Below are 20,980 nucleotides of genomic sequence, written 5' to 3'. Positions count from 1 at the left end.
AAGTTCCTCATAAGATATATGTGATGCATTGTTTTAAAGATAGATTCAGAATCGACGATCACTTCTGCATCATGGAAACCATGTTTTTCATGGATGAACCAAGGCATAGAACCCAACATCTATGTCTTCTTGGGTCATTGTCCCCACTGTTGTTGGTCCTTTTCTTCGTCATTCATGGTTGTCATCCTGGTCATCGTTGGTCATCGCCCCGTCGTCGTCACAAATCTGACATCATCATCAATAGTCATAACCCATGTGATCCATAATCATCATCCCTGATATCGTCTGTGTACGGTCATTTTCCCCTTCCTCTACAATTGTCATCGATAATCATTTTCCCTATCTTGTCCGTCTCGTAGACACTTATATACTTTATATTTGTTGAATATATATTTATTCATATTTTCGTCATCCTTGAACATCATCAGTCATCATCATCATCCATTCCATTGCTTTGGATGATGATGGACGGTGATTTTCGGATGGATGGATGATGGTTGGTCATCTATCCAAAAAGGCTAACCTGTTGTCATGTCTTTATGATTTGCAGATGCAGCATCATTTATGCACATTGGAGTTGGTAAATCTCAATACCATGTAGTCTTCACCAAAATGTGTTATGTCTTGAGTATATAATTTATGTATTGTGTGACTATAAAATATTTCCTTGAATTATCCCAATAGAATGTATCAATGGAGGATTCACCTTAGTAACATCCCATCTCAGCCCTTTTGTTGTTGTCTTGAAAGTGTTTCCGCTTATACCTAAATTTTCAAATCCAAGTACTCAAATCTAATGTACTAGGTGACTACATGTCAATAAATTTGGCTATGACATAGTGTTGGGTTATAAGGCCTCAATTTGAATGAAAAACTAATAATGATTTAGAGTGGAATACCTAAACATAATTGTAATGGCATCAACAAAATATGAAATTAATAACCTTGGAAAGAATCTCATCCTTGATTCCTTGAACCCTTCAATGAGTCATTTGGAGCTGCTCATGTGTATAGCTTCTAAAAGTATCCACACAATCACAACACATCGAATCTCCTCCTTCGCCTTGATGAGTTCCGTTCATCCTCCACAGTCATTGTTATATTGTCCCGACCACATCAGGAAAGGAAATGAGCTAAGGGAGAAAGGATAAGAAAGGGAAGACCCCTGAAAAATTCTGGCAGGGGTGAATTTTGTTCATAGTCTTCCCCCATTTAAACTAAGTAGGTGTTTTTCATAAAACCCCCAAACTTTAAATAAATATTTTCTCATCCAAAAGAACATTTTCCTTTCTCCCCTTAGCTCATTTCCCTTCCTGATGTGATCGGGATAACATAACAATGACTATGGAGGGTGAACGGAACTCATCAAGGCGAATGAGGAGATTCGATGTGTTGTGATTGCGTATGACCCCTAGGCCCATGTATCAGTCTACTTAACAATTCCAATGGCCTAATAACCTTTATTGGACTTAAAAATTAATTAAGTATATCATTATACAGATTAATTAATATAGGATCAATTTAACCCAATCAATAGGTTGGCTCCAATCCGTGGGGTCCCGAGTTACACCTCGTGTTCTAGAAGATACAAAGGAGTGTGCATTGACTCACTCATGGAACCTGTTCGTCATCGGTTACCACATACATGTAGTCCCTCATTCGCTTGAAACTCCTAGGAAATCTTAGGTTATGGTCAACTGTCAAACCTTAATTGGTCATCAGAGTTAGTACAAATGCATTTGAAAACCATCTAAGAACTCTTATTCGATATTCCACTCGGCCAAGGACTTTATCACATCATCTTCCTTGAGCTATCTTCTCTTACACCGAGGGTGAACGATCCCATCTTGACTACTCAATTGTCTTCATGAAATTCTTGATGCACCCAAACTAAGACTGTTTAGAATCCCATGATTATGAACTCGTCGTTAAAATTGTCCATCCACAAGATGCCTTTGGTGTTTCAATTCTAAAGACCACTAACACAACCGTGACATAAATCAACCTGATTAAAAATTTGGTATAATACAATTCAAGGACTTTTACAGATCGATTCAATGAACTCTTCCCACTAAAGAGCGCCCATTGTCTATCCTTAGTTTATTCACACTACTGTCGACGGGAATGGTCAAACACATCAAATGAGTGAGGCTAGATAGTGTTATTTTTATCCAGATACTTCAATGTCCTTCTCAAGTATCAGTTAAATATGATTATGTAGAACACAAGCTTAAAAACTAGTGATCTCTATATTAGAATCTCATCATGATTCACCGAATCTGATAATGTATTCATGAGCTTCATTATAAGCATCACAAGTGCACTATAATGGATACATTCTATTAATGAGCATGGAATGAGGTATGGAATGTGTCATTAGCTTGTTAGCAAAATTTATTTCAATCATATAGGTGCTCCTAGTCATGAGATTTGAAATAGTCTTATCTCGGATGCAGCAAAAATTCCATGAAGGTGATTTTGTTTTTAATATGGGAACTTTGAGCCTCAATATGTGAGGATAAACATTCAAGGAAGGTGGGACAATTAAGTACTTGACCAAACAATGAAATATCACAGAAGGGGTTCTTTTATAATTTTTTAAAGTATGTCCTAACAAAGATGCCCAATTACGTTTTGATAGTTGACTATAGCCCAAGTAATTTACGAGTTTGGTGATGAATGAAGCTCATAAATGCATTAAGTCAAATTAAATATTAATAATTAGGACATGATATGATGTACATTTATGTGTTATCAGATGGTCTCCTAAGATGTCTTATGGCAATACTCGAAAACATTAATTCTCTCATATCACCACTTCTACTCAATGTTTCAATTCTCTCATATTAAATATACCTTTGCTTTTTATCCTTAACATGATCATCTAAAATTTCCTTTCTCATGACACACTAGACATGGTTGTTTGGTTCACTTTGTGCGATGATCTGTGTGAATTTGTTACTGTTCTGTTCGGGAAACCAAACAGAACAGTAACAAATTCGCACAGATCATCGCACCCACCTGTGTGCAGTTCGAATTCTTCATTTTGTGAAAATTTTTTAAATCCATTTTTAAAGAATAAATATATGTTTATTGTTATACATATGTTTATTCTTTAAAAACTTATTAAAAAATATGTTTACTTGGCGACCTCAGCGATTTCCTCTCTCCCTCGACAGCGCGGAAATTTTCTCTCTCCTTTGGCAGCTCGGAAGTTTCTTCTCTTCCTCAGTTCCTCCGTCCTCGGAAATTTCCTCTCTTCCCTAGTTGCGCGGTGATTTCCTCTCTCCCTCGGCAGCTCGCGATTTCCTCTCTTTACAAATTATTTATTGCCTTATTTTAATATTATTAGGATCATTTGAATAACTAAAAATATTTCTTTAATAATACATCCGCACTTGGTAAGAAAAAAAATAATCTAAACATTTTTATCTGAGAATTTGTGTGAACTGTAAAAATTCTGTGCGAATTTGTGGCAATTTGTGCGAATTTTACAAATTGTGTGAATATTATTTGAATTGTGCAAATTTTTTTTGAATTTTTTTAATTGTGCAAAAAGCTTTTAACATTTTCTCACAAAAAGAACAGAACAACGAACAAGGTCCTGTAAAGTTCTTTTCTGCGAATTTTTCCAAAAGAACAGAACATAACAACCATGTCTATGACACACTAGTTGATAACACCCTAAATTTGGTCTTGATTTCATGCTATTAGCACAATTTTTTGCATTTAAAGAGTTTAAAATGGGGTTGTTATCATATATTTTTATGTAATTAATGTTTCTGAATGATTTCTGATTTTTCCCTAATTTTCTGTTAATGTTATGAATTTTCTGGAATTATTTAAGCTTGAAATAATTACTTTTAAATTAAAATGGCAGGTTTCAAATTTAATTTTGAGATTAATTAGTGTGGGGATGAATTAATGAATTTTCAAGAATTTCTGGAATTTTCTAGGATTTTTTATGATTTTTATGGGATTTATTTGAGGAAGAAATGAATTTTTAAAGAGCAAAATGATACATTTGTAAGGCAAAAATGAGTTTTAAAGTAATTTGGGAACTTTCAGGGGCTTTTCGTAAATTCGTGTTGAAATTATATCCTTAAAAACAGCTCTCGGTAGTGGTGTAGACACATTATGTAAAAGTGGAAGGGATTTAATTGAAAATTGGCTTGGTATTTTTGTGATTTCAGGAAAACTCAGAGGAGAGAGAATGTGGAAGGGACATATACACAATTATTTTTGGGCGGCGTCAGGCGGCAATTTTCTATTTTTTAGGACTTAAATGCAAAACTGACGGAGAGATTTTTGGGCAGTCGGCGTGGCTTCATTTTGGCCGTCGGATTAGAATCCGATGGCGCTTGATCAAGGGGACCACCGGGAGGTAAGTTCACCGCCCGCGTGGTGCATACAACGTGCAAGCATGGGCGGTGATGTGGCGTCGCTCTATTGGCTCGTGTTGTGAAGAGTGCATGCTTAGATGCGTGTTATATGCACCACTTAAAATTTTTTATCTTTTCCTTTGGATTTTATTTTCACCAGGGGGTACGTGGCAGCTGCAAATTCAACCCAAAATAAGGTAAAGAAACGGCGTCATCCAATGAGGAATCAACACGTCATTGCGTGTTTCAAAAGAAAATAATTAAATAAATGGATTTAAATCCAATGGTTAAAATTGGTTTAAATTCATTTATTAATAACTTTTGATCCCGAAGTCCAATTGAGATGACGCTCTATCACAGATCCCCTCTTTCAATCTGTACGGTTGGATCATTCAGGTCAATCCTACATTGATGAATAAAAATTAATTACTAATTAGGGGTAAAATGGTAATTTTTACCATTTAACCTAAGTATAAAAGCTGAATTTCGAGAGGAGGGGGTCATTCGGGATGGTGCTCTATCACAGCTTCAAGACAGAGAGGAGCTCTAGCTTGGATCAACCTGTTTGGTACTTTTTCCTTCTTTGTATTTGAATTTTTGGTGTATTTTGGATGTTGTTAGTTGAATCTCTTAATCGTTCATCTTGATTTTTGTCTGAACTTCTAAATCGCTTGGCTTGAGCGGCATGTACTAGCCCTGACTAGGATTGAGAGGAGAAACTGAGAGATTTACCTAGCTATTCCAAGTGCATATCAAGAAAACTATAAAGAAAACTTATAAAAAAAGGTTAACCTTTTAGGAGATTAAATTTCCCATTTCATTATTGAATAGATTAGTTATTCCTGAATTATCAAACCTACAGAACCCACCAAAACAAATCTAAATTTTCTTCTTAATCTCTCTAATTGAAGTCTTCGATCCTTTCAATTGGATAAATTAATTCAATTTAGAGCCCCTTATTTCTTCTATTCCTCTCATCTATTCTACCCCCTTTTCCAAATTTCTCCTCTAATTAGGGTAATTTGATCTCCGTTGAAGATTAAATTAACCCCAATTAGGTTCAAGTTATTCAAGAATAACATCAATTGGATTCCTTACTAGCTTCCCTTGGACGATACTCGTACTTATCACTACACATCTTAAGTAGGGTTTTTATGAATTTTATTGTATAAGCTAAAATTGACAGTGACAAGGGTTTAAATCTATAACATTCACACCTATTTTTGGCTTATCACTAGTACAAGTATCAACAGGATCTTAAAACTTGATATTTTATTGTCAACATTCTAATATGATGATGTCCTGTGTTGTTAAAAATTTCCCATGTCATATGTTTATAGTCCTATCATTTCCTTATCTAGATAGATCTGTAATAACACATTTAATAAAATGAAAGAGTAATTTGTAAATATATGCATTTAAAATGGTGTTCTTAGTACTAAATTAAAACTTATATAAATATGACAGGGTTTAATTATGGTAATAAAGTTATGATGAATCCCCATCTGGCTTTAAGTTTTTTGAATATTCATGAAAGTACTATTGTAGGATTTTCAATCAAATTCCTTGACTTCAAGACTTGAATGTGAAGAATGGAATCCACAAAAAAGATATTGAATTGAGAAAAAAAAGATGATATAAGATATACAAAAGGTGAGATAAAAGAGAAAAATGCTTCAAATTACATGTTTTTGGGTTAAATCACAATCAAAATTTTATACAATACTTGTGCAGTGGAAAAAAGTATAAATCATATCATACATTTAAAATTAAAAGTGTGATGTCTTCGTATTCAGGAACTTGTTCTTGGAAGATCAAAAATAGATTATGATCGTCAACTTGTCCACCAGCACTGATTTTTTTAAAATATATGTGATGGCGCACGCCATCAAAGATCGTCGATGACGTCGTTCGCGCTGCCGGCCACCGTCATCGAAAGCCGGGTGAAAGATGCTCATTATCGCCTTTTGATTTTTGTCATTTGCTAGTCGTTAGTGTTTCTTCGTGTTCGATGTTTTGTTTTCGCCGCGTCCCGTTCTCGTCGTATGTCTGTCTTTGTTGTCACGCGAAGGGGCCTCTAGTCCTTTCCCTTCCCCTTTTCTTTTTATTTTAATCTCCCCTTTGTTTATGTAATGGGGGGGCCCAAACTATAAGGGCCCCCTTAATGGACCCCTTTTCCCTTTCTTTTTGCTTGCCCACTTGGGGCCCATCCTTCCCCTTTATAAAGGAAGAGAGGGCACCCTAAGAAAGAGAGACCAGTAATTTTTCATAGAAGCATTTCATCGAAAGGGTTGCTGGTCTCCCTTCCTCGTCAAGAGAAGAACACAAGGAAAGGTTGAAGAAGAAGAAGCAGGGAGAAGAAAGAACGAGGAGAAGAAAGAGAGGGAACAAGAACAAGAGGAGAAGAGGGGAGAGGGCCTCCAGCCCTGGTCGAGCAGGACCGGTGACCCGCCACTCTCCTCGCTCCCTTTCTTCCCCGTCATCGGGACATGTTCTCTGCCGACGACCCGTCCCGCCAGACCACGACCGGCGTCCGCCGACCTTCGGGCTTGCCACGGGCAGGATTGACAGGGAGGGGCCTTCGCCGCCCTCGTCCGCGCCGGGCCACCGGCGAGCCGACGAACCCCCCTAGCGCGCCGAAGCCAACTGCCGCAAATTGGCCCTGACCCTGCGACCGACGCCTCTGACTGGCCAAACCGGATGTGTTATTCGACCAGTCAACCGACCGGACCGTCCCGATCGATCGGTCGGAACCCGATCGGCCGGTCCAATCCGATCGACCGGTCCCATCCAACCCGATCGACCGGGCTGGTCAAGCTCAGGGGGTTGAACTAGTTGTTCGAACCGGCCGGCCAGGTCGACCTTGTTAACCGAACCGGGCGACCCGACCGATTCATTCTGTCAAACCGGACGAGCGGACCAACCGCCACTCCCAACCCGGTTGACTAGAACGACCAAGCCGTATCCAAGGCTCCCCCCTTCGGCCATTGTTGGAACAGACCGCGAGCATCCTCGACTCCGCCTCCCCTCCGTCGACCCTTAGCATTGCTCCAGCATCATCCGCTGCACGTCGAGCTGCCGTGTCTACTCCGGTGTCCCTCCGCTCCACCCACTTCGAATCGCCGCCAACGAAGACGAAGTCCTGCACTACGAGCCATTGTGGACGAGGTACGCCGTCCTCTCCTGTCACTCGTTTAATTATTCTCTTTCAGTATACTTTCATCTTGATTCCACCGCGCTCGGGCTAGGTAGGTGAGAGAGGATCAAACAAGAGATAACTACGAATTTTGAGTATCTTACCGGTACGGACGAGTATGTCCGTTACGTGCGAGCCCAACAGATCAAGTTCATTCGGCCGTAGACGTCCTCATCGCTCCGACAAGGTTCGAGAGGCCACCATCACCGTCACCCTGCGACTCTCATCTAGGCTTGGGGCTTGGCGCCGCCCTCGAGTCAGAGCCTACACGTACGACACATAGGGCATTCCGCATCACGTAGTTACATACCCGTTAGGGTAACCGTCGGATGACGACACCGTCGTAATCCGATACTTTATCCCTTATCCGCACCAAACAATCATATTCGGTGTCGACTGGACGATGTCCTAGACAACGTCCTACATCAAATCGGTAGTGCGATTTGCATACTTTAATATAGGTAGGGTCTATCAAGTTAGAAATCTATATTGTGTGCATGGAGTGAATTTCACTATCAATCATTTCTCATAATTCATATAACTCAAAGCTCTCATTCTCTCTCTATATGTCAAAGGACCGCCATCCTCTAGGTTGTGGGTCTTGACGTTCATAGATTTTTTAGGTTGTCTTGTTACTCAAATATTCCCGAAGAAAAAATATTGTGTACCTGAAAAATTTTAGGGACTATGTCCTATTCTAGTGTGGTTTTGCTCATAGTCAGATCAAAAACAGATTTTCAGGCTATGTTACTCCCATTATATTCTCTTATAATATACTCCTCTTCCTAGGAGACAATGTTTTTGGCGACAAACATATTTTTTTACCTCAGAATGTCTCATTTTGACATCTTTCAAATCTACCCTTCTTAGTCCTAGAGCTTAGCTCTACTATTGGAAAGACACCTTCACACCTAAAAATCCTTGGATTTTGGTTCTTTATAAGGCAGACTTAGTCCGCAAACTCACTTTACTCCATAGACCATGCTCTAAATGAAGTAGAAAATTCTTGAATCGACAAGAGATTGGTGATTGAGTCCACAAGCACTAGAGCATTCTCTAACAAGAAGAACACTTTTAGGAGATAACAGGGTTTGCAGGAAAAGTAAATACTTCAAAATCACTTTTTTCAATGCTATATTGAGGCTATATAGGCTACTAAAGGCACAAGGTCCTCCAAAATGATATTATCCTAAAAAAGATAACTTAAAACATGAGGGAAAATACATGACAAGAAAAAATAGAATAGCATAAGCTTAGCATACCTAATTTGTAATATTATATACATGAACAGTCCTTTTTTAGTCAGTCATAATCCGTATATCTAGCACAATAATAGTTTGATAATGATGCATATTTTATTGGCCAAAATTCTGAATAGGTGTCGCAGAGATTCTGCATCCTCTATTGGATGAGAATTTCCACTAAAAAATTATGGCATCATGATGTGCAATGCCATAAATTATGCTTTTTGAGAATTCCACTCAACAAGTGTTATGAGTTGCTTTTTATCCTTTTTTATTAAATGCAAGGATGGCACACATATGTGGACTAATAAAAGAAATGATTTTTTAGGAGAATTTGAATGTGCTGGATGATGTCGCACGTTCATAATGGACAAAATTGAATCTTGTGAGCACAAAAATCCATGACTTACAGCCCTTACCTTTTATTATTTTTTTATCTTTTCAGAATTTCTCTTTTAATGTAAAGGACATGTGTCACCATGCCATTTTATGTTGGAGAAAACATGGGGAGCAGTATTGACAAATCAGATTGCTTTTGCAATGGAGGAGAGAGTAAGATCCAACTACTAAAGTTGATCAAACTTCAATGGTAATATTATGAGATCCAACCGTCTGATCAAGCCCACATTTTGAGTGAAGTTTTGTCTTTTAACAATCTATCCATCCATAAAAAAATAACAATGTGAAGAGGGAGAAAAACACCCAGGAAGCTCATCCCAACCAAGTTATAGAGAAAGATCCAACATAGTTGGCCAAGAAGCACCCAACAGTTGATTCAATTGAAAGTTTTATGTTTTCTTGGATTCAATCAAGTTATAAAGAAAGACCCAACCAAGTTATAAACAAAAACCAACATAGTAAGCCCCTTCTTGATTTCCTTCTTGATTATTGCCAAAACTCCAAGGCATGGGTGGCATATACATTCCCTAGGAGGATTTTTTACAGTTCAAAGCATTTCTTTGCATTCAAGATCAATATCCAAAGCACAAAAACTGACCTCTTATGTTTCTAATCTCACGTACCATCATAGATTCATAGTTTCATATCAAACCCCCTAAAAAAGTCAATTTCCCCCCACTTTATCTCTACTTTCTCTCTCAACATCATTCTATCTTCTTTCTCTCTCTAGATTTGGAATATAATTTTCATGAAATTCAATTCCATATTTCGTATCTCTCCCTATAATTTCACAAAACATTCATTGAACTCCATCTTGAATATGAATTACTGTATTTTTAATTTTTTCTTGCTTAAAATCTTGAACAAATACCACTACAAAAATTCAATCTAATCTCATTGTGGTCTGCAGTTTGATTTTGAAGTTTTATCGAAATGTTGTTCATAAATTTTAGTCCTGGATTTTTATCACCAAAAACTAAAATCCATAAATTCTTATAATAACCTCAAAATCCTTTTAAAAAGTCATACTGCTAATTATTTACTTGCATATTCTTTAGTATATTCAATTAATAGAAAATTAAACTCAGAGCTTTTTAGATAGAGGCTTCCCTTAGGACCGACCCTTTCTCATCCTCTATTTCTATCTTTTGATTATGAGGCATTTATAAATCTTATCTCATAAGCTTAAACGCCACCGAAACAATTAATTTGGATTTAATCAGATCAATTTTAGGCTTATCACAATCCCCATATTAACAGTTATCCTGATATTAGGACATTGGATGATTTCGGATAAGCATCCGGGGGAGATAGATCCACTTAGCTAGGATGTGGAGGGAGGACGGATGATGCATTTTTGGACGGGTTTCTTTTTTTTTCAAAACTAAGCAAAACAATATTTTTATTTTAACACATGAACCTATCAACCCTCCTTTCTTTGGATTTAGTTATGTTTTGAATACATGAAATGCTTTCCATCTCCACATCTCTGTATCTCCATATCTTTATATATATATATATATATATATATATAGATCTATATGTATATATCTGTTTTTATATATTTTCCATCTCCAATTATTTATAATAGCTATCTCTTTCCATTTATGTATCGTTATTACTCACAATATATATATCTCCCGCTATATACTTTTATCTTTATCTCCATCTCAACCCATGTGACAACATGGTTAAGAGGCAATGTCAGCGCAAGAACAAGAACAAGAGATAGAGAACATTCAGATTAGATGAATCACAAGCTTTAGTAGAGACAAATAAATACATAAATATGTATTTATCTATCCTACCCATTTTCAAGTATACTTATATATAAATTAATACGACTCGCTAGTTATCAATCCTTCAGATTTTCTATCTATTCTGTTATCTGCGAATCCCCCTCCATCACTTCTTCCCTCGTTCTCTCTATCTCTTTCTTTCCATTCATAAATACAGTCTATCTATTTCCCTATGACTTTCTCTATAGCTCTGAATAACTATCATTATCTATCAAGATATCTCTCTCAACCTGTCTAATGGAATGGACTGGAGTGGGGGGAGGGAAAACTATATGAATAACTGTGCACACCTTGGTATCATATGCTGCTTCTCTGTAAGACTTTATGGGCTTGGATGAACACTTATCTTCTTAAACAATATTAAGACACAACACAAGGAAATTACTCCAACAATTTTGCCACATTATTACTTGAAACAATCCACTCTGTGCGGCCTACTTTCCTCCATAACAGCAAGAGAGAGAAAGAGAGAGAGAGATCAAAGCTTGAGGAAGGCGAGCTCTTCGACAGCGGGCACGTGGTCAATCTTCGAGAGGGTGTCCTTAGTGGGCTCCTCGTCGACGCCGATGGCCATGATGGCATGCTTGCCGAGCCCAGTGCGGCCCACACTCATGAAGTTAACATTGACATTGTCCTCTCCCAGGATGCTGCCCACAGAGCCAATGACTCCGGGCTGGTCCAGCTGTCGGCACAGGATGAGGTTTCCCTCGAGGCTGACGTCGACAGGGAAAGAGCCAACATGGGTCAGGTGGGGCACCCCATCCTTGACCCGGCCCTCCACTCGGACCTCGCCCGAGTCGGAGACCGCGCCCCCGAACCGGGACTCCACATGGCTGAGCCGGACCTCAATTGACTCCAGCGGCGCATCTGGGTTCGTGCCGAGGAAGGTTCGCTCCTCTGCGATCCGCAGTCCACGCTGCTTGGCCACGAAGTCAGCGTTGACCAAGTTGACGAACATGCTGGACACGGGCTCCACAATTCCCTTGGTCACCATGGCGCGCAGGATGCGCGTGTCCAGGTCTTCGGGGCTGCGGGCCGAGGCATATGATATCTTGATCCCCCGGATCCCGCCGCCACCCCCTGCCAGCTGTATGGCCAGCCGTCCCAGCTTCTCGGCCAGCACCACATAAGGTGCCAGCTCGGACAAAACCTGAGAGTTGCATTCAAGTTCACCATATAAAACAAAATTTTTTCATTCATAATTTTTTTTATGTCTGCACTATATTTAGGGGTTTTAATTAGGATCAAGGATTTTTTAGCAATGTTATTCAGACGTAGGATTTGGGAAAGGCTTAGGCTCTACCTGCAACAAGTCCGAAGATAATATTTATTTTTTTGGGGAGTAGGCCGTAGGATTAGGGCAATATTTATCTTTTTTTGCATAGGGTTATAGTTCCAGATTGTCCTGGACATGGACAAAGGACGGGACGGGACGAATTTTGTCCTGACCTACGTCCGATGTTAGCTCAGGGACAAAGGACGGGACGGTTTTTCGTCCACCGACCAAAAAACTGTCCCGTCCAATAATCTCCGGACGGTTTTTCATCCCATCCAGTCCTCCCGGGACGAATTTTCGTCCCAAAATTTGTCCCTGACAAAAAAACACACTTTATACTTTTAATATAATATAATAGCTTATAATATATTATAATATATTATAAATTGTCCTAGCGAGGCCACGTGGCAACATCTCAACCGTCGGATGTGAATCCGGTGGTTTTCCGTCCAGATTCATCCGTCCATCGTCATGAGACCTCCGGACGAACAATTTTTTTGTCCCACGGGACGAAAACCGTCCCGTCCGGTGGTCCCCCGGACGAATTTTTGTCCCGAAATTCGTCCGTATCCTCGGACGGGACGATTGTTTCGTCCCGCAACGAAAAAATCGTCCCGTCTGCGTCCCTGCACTATACATAGGGTTAGGGTTTAGAGTCTAAAATTGAAGGGTTTAATCCTTGATCCTTACGGTTTAAGATTTAGGGTATACCTCAAACATGCCAACAAGGATAAGGCTCCCAATTTATGACTTCAGGTTAAGGGTTTGGATTTGGGTTCCTAAAAACTTAGGTCTTGGTTTTTTATTTTAAATATGATTTAGGGTTTAAGAATTAAACCTCCGCAGGGACCATTGGTGCATTGACTGCAGTGGCGGCGAGCTCCCCATTCAAGGCTCCAACCACGGCCTCGGCAATTTCAATGGCCACACCTTCCTGGGCCTCAACCGTGCTGGCTCCAAGATGGGGGGTGGCGGTAACATTCGGATGCTGCACCAGAGGGTTATCCTTGCTTGGGGGTTCTTCCGTGAACACATCCAGTGCAGCCTGCCAACACAATACGAAATTATAATTTTTAGAGATATATATATATAGAGAGAGAGTAAGTGATTCACCAACATCCTGAATGGATCAATGAGCAATAATCATTTATCATAATAAAACCATTATTATGTGCATGGACTTTACCACGGTAACATATGGTACTCTAGGTCACATAAGTGTAATAACTAAGCAACCAGTATTAATCAAATGGGGTTTGGTATGACAATTGTGAGATTCGTGCTCAAGTGATTATTCGGTGAGAAAGAGATAGATCTATTATTCCAGCAGATAGCCTTTAATAATAACCATACAAGTTGATAGAACCGTGAAAGTATTACCATATATTATTATGGTTATGATTATGACCACCGTTATGATAATATCCATGAGATTCAAACTCAAAAATGAATTCAGCAGACCATCTGGAATGGAAAGCATAGTTACTAGGAGCATAAAAATTACCACACAACTCTGAGGATGCATATGCATATAATATGATATCAAATGAGCTTATGATTACAACTAAGATCATGGTTAATTTTTTTGAAAGATGAAAATGGAGTATTTAATTTACCTCCTGGACGTGGGCGAGGAGAATGATCATGGTTATGATTATGAGTGATTGTAAGCAGAAGAATATAGGAGCATTAAATACTACCATATAATTATGATGATGAATGTAAACTTACTATGATCAAATATGATGATTACGATTGTGACAATGATTTTGCCCAAAAATGAAACGATTATGGTAATGACTATGACATATGGCTTCCATTTAAAATTAGTAGGATGATGATGGTGATTGGATGCTTCGTACCTGGGCTACGGTGCCGTTGTTGAGGGCTCGGAGGAGAGCCGCCTCGTCTATCACGCCACCTCTGGCGACGTTGACGATGCGGACACCCTTCTTCATCTTTGCAAAGGTCTCGTCGTTGAGGATCTTTGAGGTCGAGGGGGTCAACGGCATGTGGAGAGAGAAGAAGTCAGCAGTGGCGAGGGCCTCGTCAAAGGAGACGAGCTCCACACCGATGGCACGGGCTCTCTCAGCTGGTGAGTAGGGGTCATGTGCTATAACGTGCATTCCAAGTCCCTTTGCTCGACGAGCTACTTCAGTGCCCACTTTCCCAAAACCAAGAACAGCCAGTGTCTTCCCCACCAGAGAAACCCCGACAAACTTGTTTCTTTGCCACTTCCCTAAACAATTGTTCAATCATCAGGATTCTAGCAGGAATTTGAGAATTGGAGAATTCATTTTCTGTGGAAGATCAGATGAGCTGTTCGAGGTGTCCGATGATTAATGAACGATTCAAAGTTTCAAAAATCGGTAAGAAAAACTCAATCATCGGAATTCCGTTCAGACATTGGACAAGACAGGCAATCATAATTAATATGAAAATGCTGCAAGAAATCAACATTATCAAATAAAATATTAAATCATTAAAATAAAAGTAAAGGTCGTGAACTCAAGATGCGGGAGATTAGAAGAGTTCTCCGTAGCTTCAGATGATTAACGAACGACTCAACGTCAGACGGGATCCGAACGAAAACTTCAATCATTTAAAATTCCGGAGAGAAATAGGGCAAGACGAAGGCGATGAACTTTGATCCCATATTTCGGTCCCCGTTGAAGATCACATGGATAAAGAACAATTCGCACCTCAGAACTTTTCGGAATAACAGAAAAGATATAATCGGATGAAAAAACAAGATTTAGAGCAAGAACCAAACTAATAATCGCAGATCTGACCGAAGAACTCACCGGCCTTCATAGAAGCGTCCGACTGAGAGACGTTCCTGGCCATGGAGGCCAAAAGCGCAATCCCGTGCTCAGCAGCAGCCACCGTGTTGGCCGTGGGCGCGTTGACTACGAGGCATCCAAACTCAGTGGCAGCTTGAAGATCGACATTGTCGATCCCAACGCCAGCTCGGCCAACAACCTTCAACCGCCCCTTCGCCGCCTCAAACACTTCTCTGGTGACCTTTGTCCCGCTCCGCACAATCAACGCATCACAGAGGGAGATCTTAGCGCAGAGCTCCTCCTGCGACAGACTGTACTCACATTCCACATTCGCGAGCTTGCGGAGCACGTCAAGCCCGGCTTCCCCGAGCTTCTCAGAGACCAGGACCGTCGGCTTCGATCCCACGGCCGCGGAAACCTTGGAAACCGACACATCGGAGCTCGGCGACGAGATCGAGACCGCCGTGCACGAGATCTGGCGAGGAGAACCGATCGAGAGCTTCTTCCGCGTAGAATCGAACGCAGAAACCGCAGATCCGAAGGAGATCGAGGCTCTACTGATCGGATGTAGCATTGCCGGAGACGAGATCGACGCGGGAGGGATGAGCTTGTTCATCGCGACTGCTCCGCAGATCGACAGACACCGACGAATGAATGAACGGTACTGCCTCAGATTTTTTTGCCGGGGAGAAGGGGGGGTATTTATAGGCGCCAAAAAAAGCAATTTCCAAATATCCTAGTGGGTCCCGCCAACATGTTGGCAGTTCTTGGCCGTCCGATTGATTCACAGGGAATATCTCGATGCCTTTAAATACTCATCATCGCCGTCCGATCGGGGAGCCGTAGTGCTTCGCCGTCCGATTGATGGACCCATCTGATCGCGGTGGGTCCCGGTAGAACCTGCAATGATCACAGTCCGATTGATGCCATCTCGAGTTCGATAGGCCTACCAGGGATCCGCCGTCCGATCAGAGAGGTTCATTTTCGGCCGTCAGATCGATGGATCCCGGATCTTGATGCTGGCCCGTGACTCCGATGGGCAGGGAATCTGGACTGGATTCCGGGCAGGTGCTCTTGGTGGGACCCACACCGAAAACCCCCTGAATTTAAAAATTATTATTTTAATTAAAAAATATCTGATATTGAAATACTTCTGAAACCAACGTCCACCCTTGGATGAGTGTAATCCCAGCCGTCGGATCGATGGATTCTGAACCGGGACTTGATTGGGGGAAGAAAGCCTTTCCGTGGAACCCATAGCCTAAACCTTGGGCCGCCTCCAGATTTCGCTACGTCAACGTCAATATCTTTAAAGTTTTTACGATATAAATCAGGACCTTAAAACGACATTTGAAACCTCAGATCATAACATATCAAGAGCCAGAATGAAGAATTTAATCAAATCTGAAAAACTGAATTGTCCCCTGTTGACTCAGTCCTTTATGGTCTATGTAACCCCATTTTTGCATTTTCTCCATGTTTAGTACAAACGTTAACCTAAATGTCGTATCGTAATACAATAAAATTTAAAAAACCCACAAATATCCGATTATTAAACGCCTTTGAACAGCAACTGGAATTTAGGTATTCGCTCAGGGGGCAAAGGGCAGCTGACGATAGGCTTACCCTTCATGGCTCCTCTGAATATCACCTGCATTAGCAAAACAGAGCAAGTAAAATGATTAAGCAACAGCAAATATTTAATGTGTTTTTTCTCTTAACCGTGGTACATGATTAAAAATAAGCAGTTTGATCTAATCATAAACAAGGTTTTCACCTATCCATACGTATCACATGAGCCCAAGTAAACTGTATTACTTTGATCATGAATTAATCTAGGAACAATAGTTCTCAATCTTCACCCACGATTATGATGTCATTAAGAGGAGCTAGGAGTTTAGAAGAGTGCCTTTAAGATGATGCATATTTTAATTCAAAGTCGATTACAGTTCTTTAATTCCAGCTGTGCAAATCAAGAAGAATGATTTGAACTTTGAGTGACTCTTTATTGATAAGAACCTGCACAAAGGTCCAGATCACTTTCTTGAAACAAGTACCCTATGCAGTGAAAATACTCTAAATATAAATTATTCATATTTAGAGTATTATTTTAGTTTCTTCAAAAAAAAAGAGTATTATTTTAGTTCATATTTACTTGTTTGTGTATTCCAAGGCTCAGTCTTTGCCCAAAAATACAGTACTAAGTTGCCAGGAAGGTGGTTCGGTCACTTGAAGGGGAATCCGCAGGCAGTTTAGGAGTGATTAGCAAGAGTTTCTCTTTAAAACGAAAAAGAATATGGATGTCTTTTTAAAACAGTCGAAAAAATAAGCAACAAATCTCTAAATGTAGCCTCCTGCCATAGAATTTCACAAGAATCAAACTCAATTCAAATACTTCATACATTCAATAACGTACATGGGAATACCCTTTCAGACACTTTTTAATGTAGTTGGTATTCCGGAACGGTAGTTAGGTAAGCAGTCTAGAGCGAGAAGATATAAAAATATCTGCGGTTTCTTCGAATACAGTCGAAATTAATCGAGCAACAATTTTCTAAAATGTATCTTCCTGTCTCAGAGTGACAAAAGAAAACTCAAAGCAACTAAAATAATTGGAAGATAAATAATGCAGATAGAACAAATCTTTTTCAGCCATTTATTAAAGTTGAGTGACGTGTCACGTGAAGAGGAGTGATAAATGTAGAGAGAGGGCAGATAGACGATAACTATTTTAATAAAATCGGAATATGACTTCTCTTGATGTATTAGTTTGAAAGAAAATCAATTTTCTATAGCGCAAAAAATAGACTTTAACCAGAAATAATTCAGATGTAAGAACTGTGTTTTCACCAGTGGGATGATGCTAGTCATTGATGGATCACTATTCAACCAACATGTTGCTAGTGTTGCCATCAGCAATGATGATAAAGAGAGGACAATGATGATTTCTCATCGTCCTCAACATACATACTCACCAGGATGACGATGCCAATGCCCATAAATGATCATCAACATCATCTCTCACCCACGGGTAGGATCAGAAAAAAGATGGCAATGCCAATTTTTGTCTCTTCATTGTCCTTTGTTACTCTCCCTCAGTTCGCCTTACTCAGATAATGTATATCAGGCAGCAGATGATGACAATGATGACGATATGATCCTGCATTAGATCTACTAATATTGCCTGACTGTGATAGGATCCTTGAGAGGATCCTCAACCTATCTAGGGGTAGTTTCGTCATGTTAGCCCACAGGGGCATTTCAGTCATTTGACTATTATGTATTCTCTTTAAATAAGGATGCCCTCCCTTTAGGAGGGCAGCCAAGAAGATAGAAGAAAGAAGTACTTTTGTCTCCGCTCTCCACGTCTAAGTCTGTCCCCCCTCTCTCCCTCTACGATCCCCGTCCTCGCGATCGTCTCTACCTCACCGCGTCTTCAGGCGGCTCATCCTCCGCCGATCCCTACCCCTTCTGCTTGGCCTCCTCTCCGATCCTTCCTGTTTCACCTCTCTACCAGGGAATTTCTACCTCATCCCGTCCTCTACCCTCCTTTCAATACGAGCCTAGATCCAGGTTCGTATCAGACTGGAAGGACCAGACAGACTCACTATCCGTCTCTAGACCACATGAATCTATTTTTCCTCTCTTTTCGCGCTTCTCGGGCTATCCAAGTCCTCAACTATTTGGATTAAGTGTGGGAAGCTCACGGAGATGAGAGATGATGATAATGACATACTTTGTGTCAATGCCATTATCATCCAAAAACTGTCATCGTTATCCAAACGGACGGTACTTGGATTACAATGACAGTTTTTGGATGACAATGATGATATTTATCACTGTCTGTGAAAGCTACTTGCCAAACAAGTAGTTATCTCATTTGGAAAAAATAAAGGATATGGCCTGGGTAGATGGAAGATAAGTACTTAAGTCAAATGACAACAAAGTTTGTATGGCTAGTTCTTAATGCAATGGTACAACTAAACAACTTTCTAAAATGTAGCCTGATACCATGGAACAAAGGGTTTGGAGTCAACAATGACGACGGTGATGATGAATAGTAGACGGGGAAGATAACTATGATGATGACAAGTCGTCATTTTCTTCATCGTCATCATTTGTTTGAGACCAAATATGGATGATGATGAACCATCCGCTTGTCCTCTTCATCGTCATTGGTCGGTTGATGACGTGACACCATCATCATCATCATCATCATCATCATCGATGCAAGGCCCTACAACAATCCTTAACTTTCTATATGTGGCCTCCAGCCTTAGAATACCGAAAAATCCAAGGCAATAAAATGACTTGAAAAAGAAAAAAAATGAATAATGGTTTCAATGATTCGTTAATGTAAGTCTTCCATGTATCGGTACCATAAATTATTCAAAAGATGAGATCTTTACGATAGATTATCCACTCCAGGAATTCATATAATTTCAGGTGATACCTCTACAACATCAATAAAATCCTGCTTTGAGTAGAACGACCCCACCCATTTGGTATGATCAGCACTCCTGTATGATGGCAAAGCTAATTAGTTTGACATTTTCTCCTTTATCGATCATCATATTTACAATAATCCCGGACACGAACAGATAAGAGTTAGGTAAAACCGACAAAATCTCAATCTCAGGTTTAAAAGTTGGGTTCTATTCATCGGAGAATCCCGAATTTACACTAGAAAAATGAGAAGAAAAGATGATCCAAAGATAAATTATTTACCCGGAGTTCATCTTCATGTGATGCGCGTTGAAAAAAAAGACGGTTGAAGGAAGAATGGTGACGTCAAAGTACTTGATATAAACTTGTATCTCCTCCGCGTCCGCATCAACCAGCGCGATGCTCGCAAACTTAGAGACGCCTCGGCATGATTTATGGAGCTGCCAGAAGATGAACAGGCGAAAGAAAATCAGGGATGAAATCAAAATTAGGGAAATCAGAAAAAAGGAATATGATGGGTCGAATCCATACGATTTCATCGAGGAGGATACAGTCGCGTTCAGAAGCTCGACCAAAGCGTAGGACGAGAACCTTGTCAAGGGTGTCCCTGATGATGTTATCGACCTCTCTCTTCTTCGTAAGCTCCGGCACGAGGAAGGCGCTCATCTTCCCCACAGCGCCTCTGCTCCGATCGGCTCAAAAACCAATTCTGCGTATGATTTGTCCGCTAATTAGGGAATGATCCGAGAGAAATTCATTTCTGTCGGTAGAATCAACACTTTTTTTGGGCCGATCATAGCCCAAAACCCTTTCAATCTGATTCAGAAACGATTTCGAAAACGGATTTGCAGTATAGATCAACCGATGTGGATAATGCTGAGGAGCCGTTGGAGTAATGGAACGGCTGCCTTAAATAACATTTTAACTTTGTTTTTGAAAATTTTCCTTGTTTAATTTCCTTCCAAAAAGGTTAATTTGAAAGGCTATAAATGCTCCTCCCTTGAAGAGAATTTTCTTTTTATTTTTCCCATAAGAGATGTCTCTCGAAGTGTCATTGGTAGGGATGGGAAAAAAAGTTTCATTTGTTCGCGAACATGTGAACGAACACGAACACCGATGCTAAAAATTGGACACGAACCTGTTCGCGAATGAGTCGAGAACAGACGAACCGTTTCCGAACAGGTTCTGTCCCGAGGCAGGTCCTTTCCCCCTCTTTTCCCTCACCCTGCAGTGCCCGCCCAGTACCCTTCTCGTCTTTTCCCCCTCATTCCCACCAGCGTCCTCCCTCTCCGGCGTTTTCCCTCTCGACATTCTCCCTTCTTCGGTGTTTTCCCTCTCAGCTTTCTCCCTCTTAGTGTTCTCCCTCTCCGGCGTTCTCCCTCTCTGACGTCACCCTTCTCTGACATTTTCCCTCTCGGCTTTCTCCCTCTTGGCATTCTCCCTCTCCATGTTCTC

At 40.4% G+C, this 20,980-nt stretch overlaps 2 protein-coding genes across 2 annotated transcripts; both read right to left on the bottom strand.

Moving 5' to 3' along the window:
- Window positions 1-11,401: 11,401 nt before the first annotated feature.
- LOC144708719 (D-3-phosphoglycerate dehydrogenase 3, chloroplastic-like) lies at window positions 11,402-15,769 on the bottom strand. The gene is made up of 4 exons (XM_078582143.1): window positions 15,101-15,769; window positions 14,159-14,535; window positions 13,135-13,341; window positions 11,402-12,170 (listed from the first exon to the last, which is right to left on the bottom strand). Exons 1-4 carry the CDS (start codon window positions 15,693-15,695, stop codon window positions 11,499-11,501), a joined length of 1,851 nt encoding a protein of 616 aa, XP_078438269.1. The 5' UTR covers window positions 15,696-15,769; the 3' UTR covers window positions 11,402-11,498.
- Window positions 15,770-16,457: 688 nt separating this feature from the next.
- Window positions 16,458-20,420, bottom strand: LOC144708720 (mRNA splicing factor, thioredoxin-like U5 snRNP). The gene is made up of 4 exons (XM_078582144.1): window positions 20,057-20,420; window positions 19,808-19,965; window positions 19,533-19,599; window positions 16,458-16,730 (listed from the first exon to the last, which is right to left on the bottom strand). Exons 1-4 carry the CDS (start codon window positions 20,189-20,191, stop codon window positions 16,632-16,634), a joined length of 459 nt encoding a protein of 152 aa, XP_078438270.1. The 5' UTR covers window positions 20,192-20,420; the 3' UTR covers window positions 16,458-16,631.
- Window positions 20,421-20,980: the final 560 nt, after the last annotated feature.

The sequence above is a fragment of the Wolffia australiana genome, chromosome 10 (genome assembly GCF_029677425.1).
Source record: "Wolffia australiana isolate 7733 chromosome 10, ASM2967742v1".
NCBI lineage: Eukaryota > Viridiplantae > Streptophyta > Magnoliopsida > Alismatales > Araceae > Wolffia > Wolffia australiana.
Note: the sequence above shows the minus strand (reverse complement) of the source record. Positions and strands in the feature narration are given on the sequence as shown.

Excerpts from the sequence above, each read along its gene's own strand:
- LOC144708720 (XM_078582144.1), bottom strand. The coding sequence starts at position 20,191 with ATGAGCGCCTTCCTCGTGCCGGAGCTTACGAAGAAGAGAGAGGTCGAT. Across the intron at positions 19,966-20,056 it reads GTATCCTCCTCGATGAAATC|CTCCATAAATCATGCCGAGG; the intron begins GTATGGATTCGA and ends ATCTTCTGGCAG. Across the intron at positions 16,731-19,532 it reads ATTTTATTGATGTTGTAGAG|GTGATATTCAGAGGAGCCAT; the intron begins GTATCACCTGAA and ends TTGCTAATGCAG.
- LOC144708719 (XM_078582143.1), bottom strand. The coding sequence starts at position 15,695 with ATGAACAAGCTCATCCCTCCCGCGTCGATCTCGTCTCCGGCAATGCTA. Across the intron at positions 14,536-15,100 it reads GGACGCTTCTATGAAGGCCG|GGAAGTGGCAAAGAAACAAG; the intron begins GTGAGTTCTTCG and ends ACAATTGTTTAG. Across the intron at positions 13,342-14,158 it reads ACAACGGCACCGTAGCCCAG|GCTGCACTGGATGTGTTCAC; the intron begins GTACGAAGCATC and ends TTGTGTTGGCAG.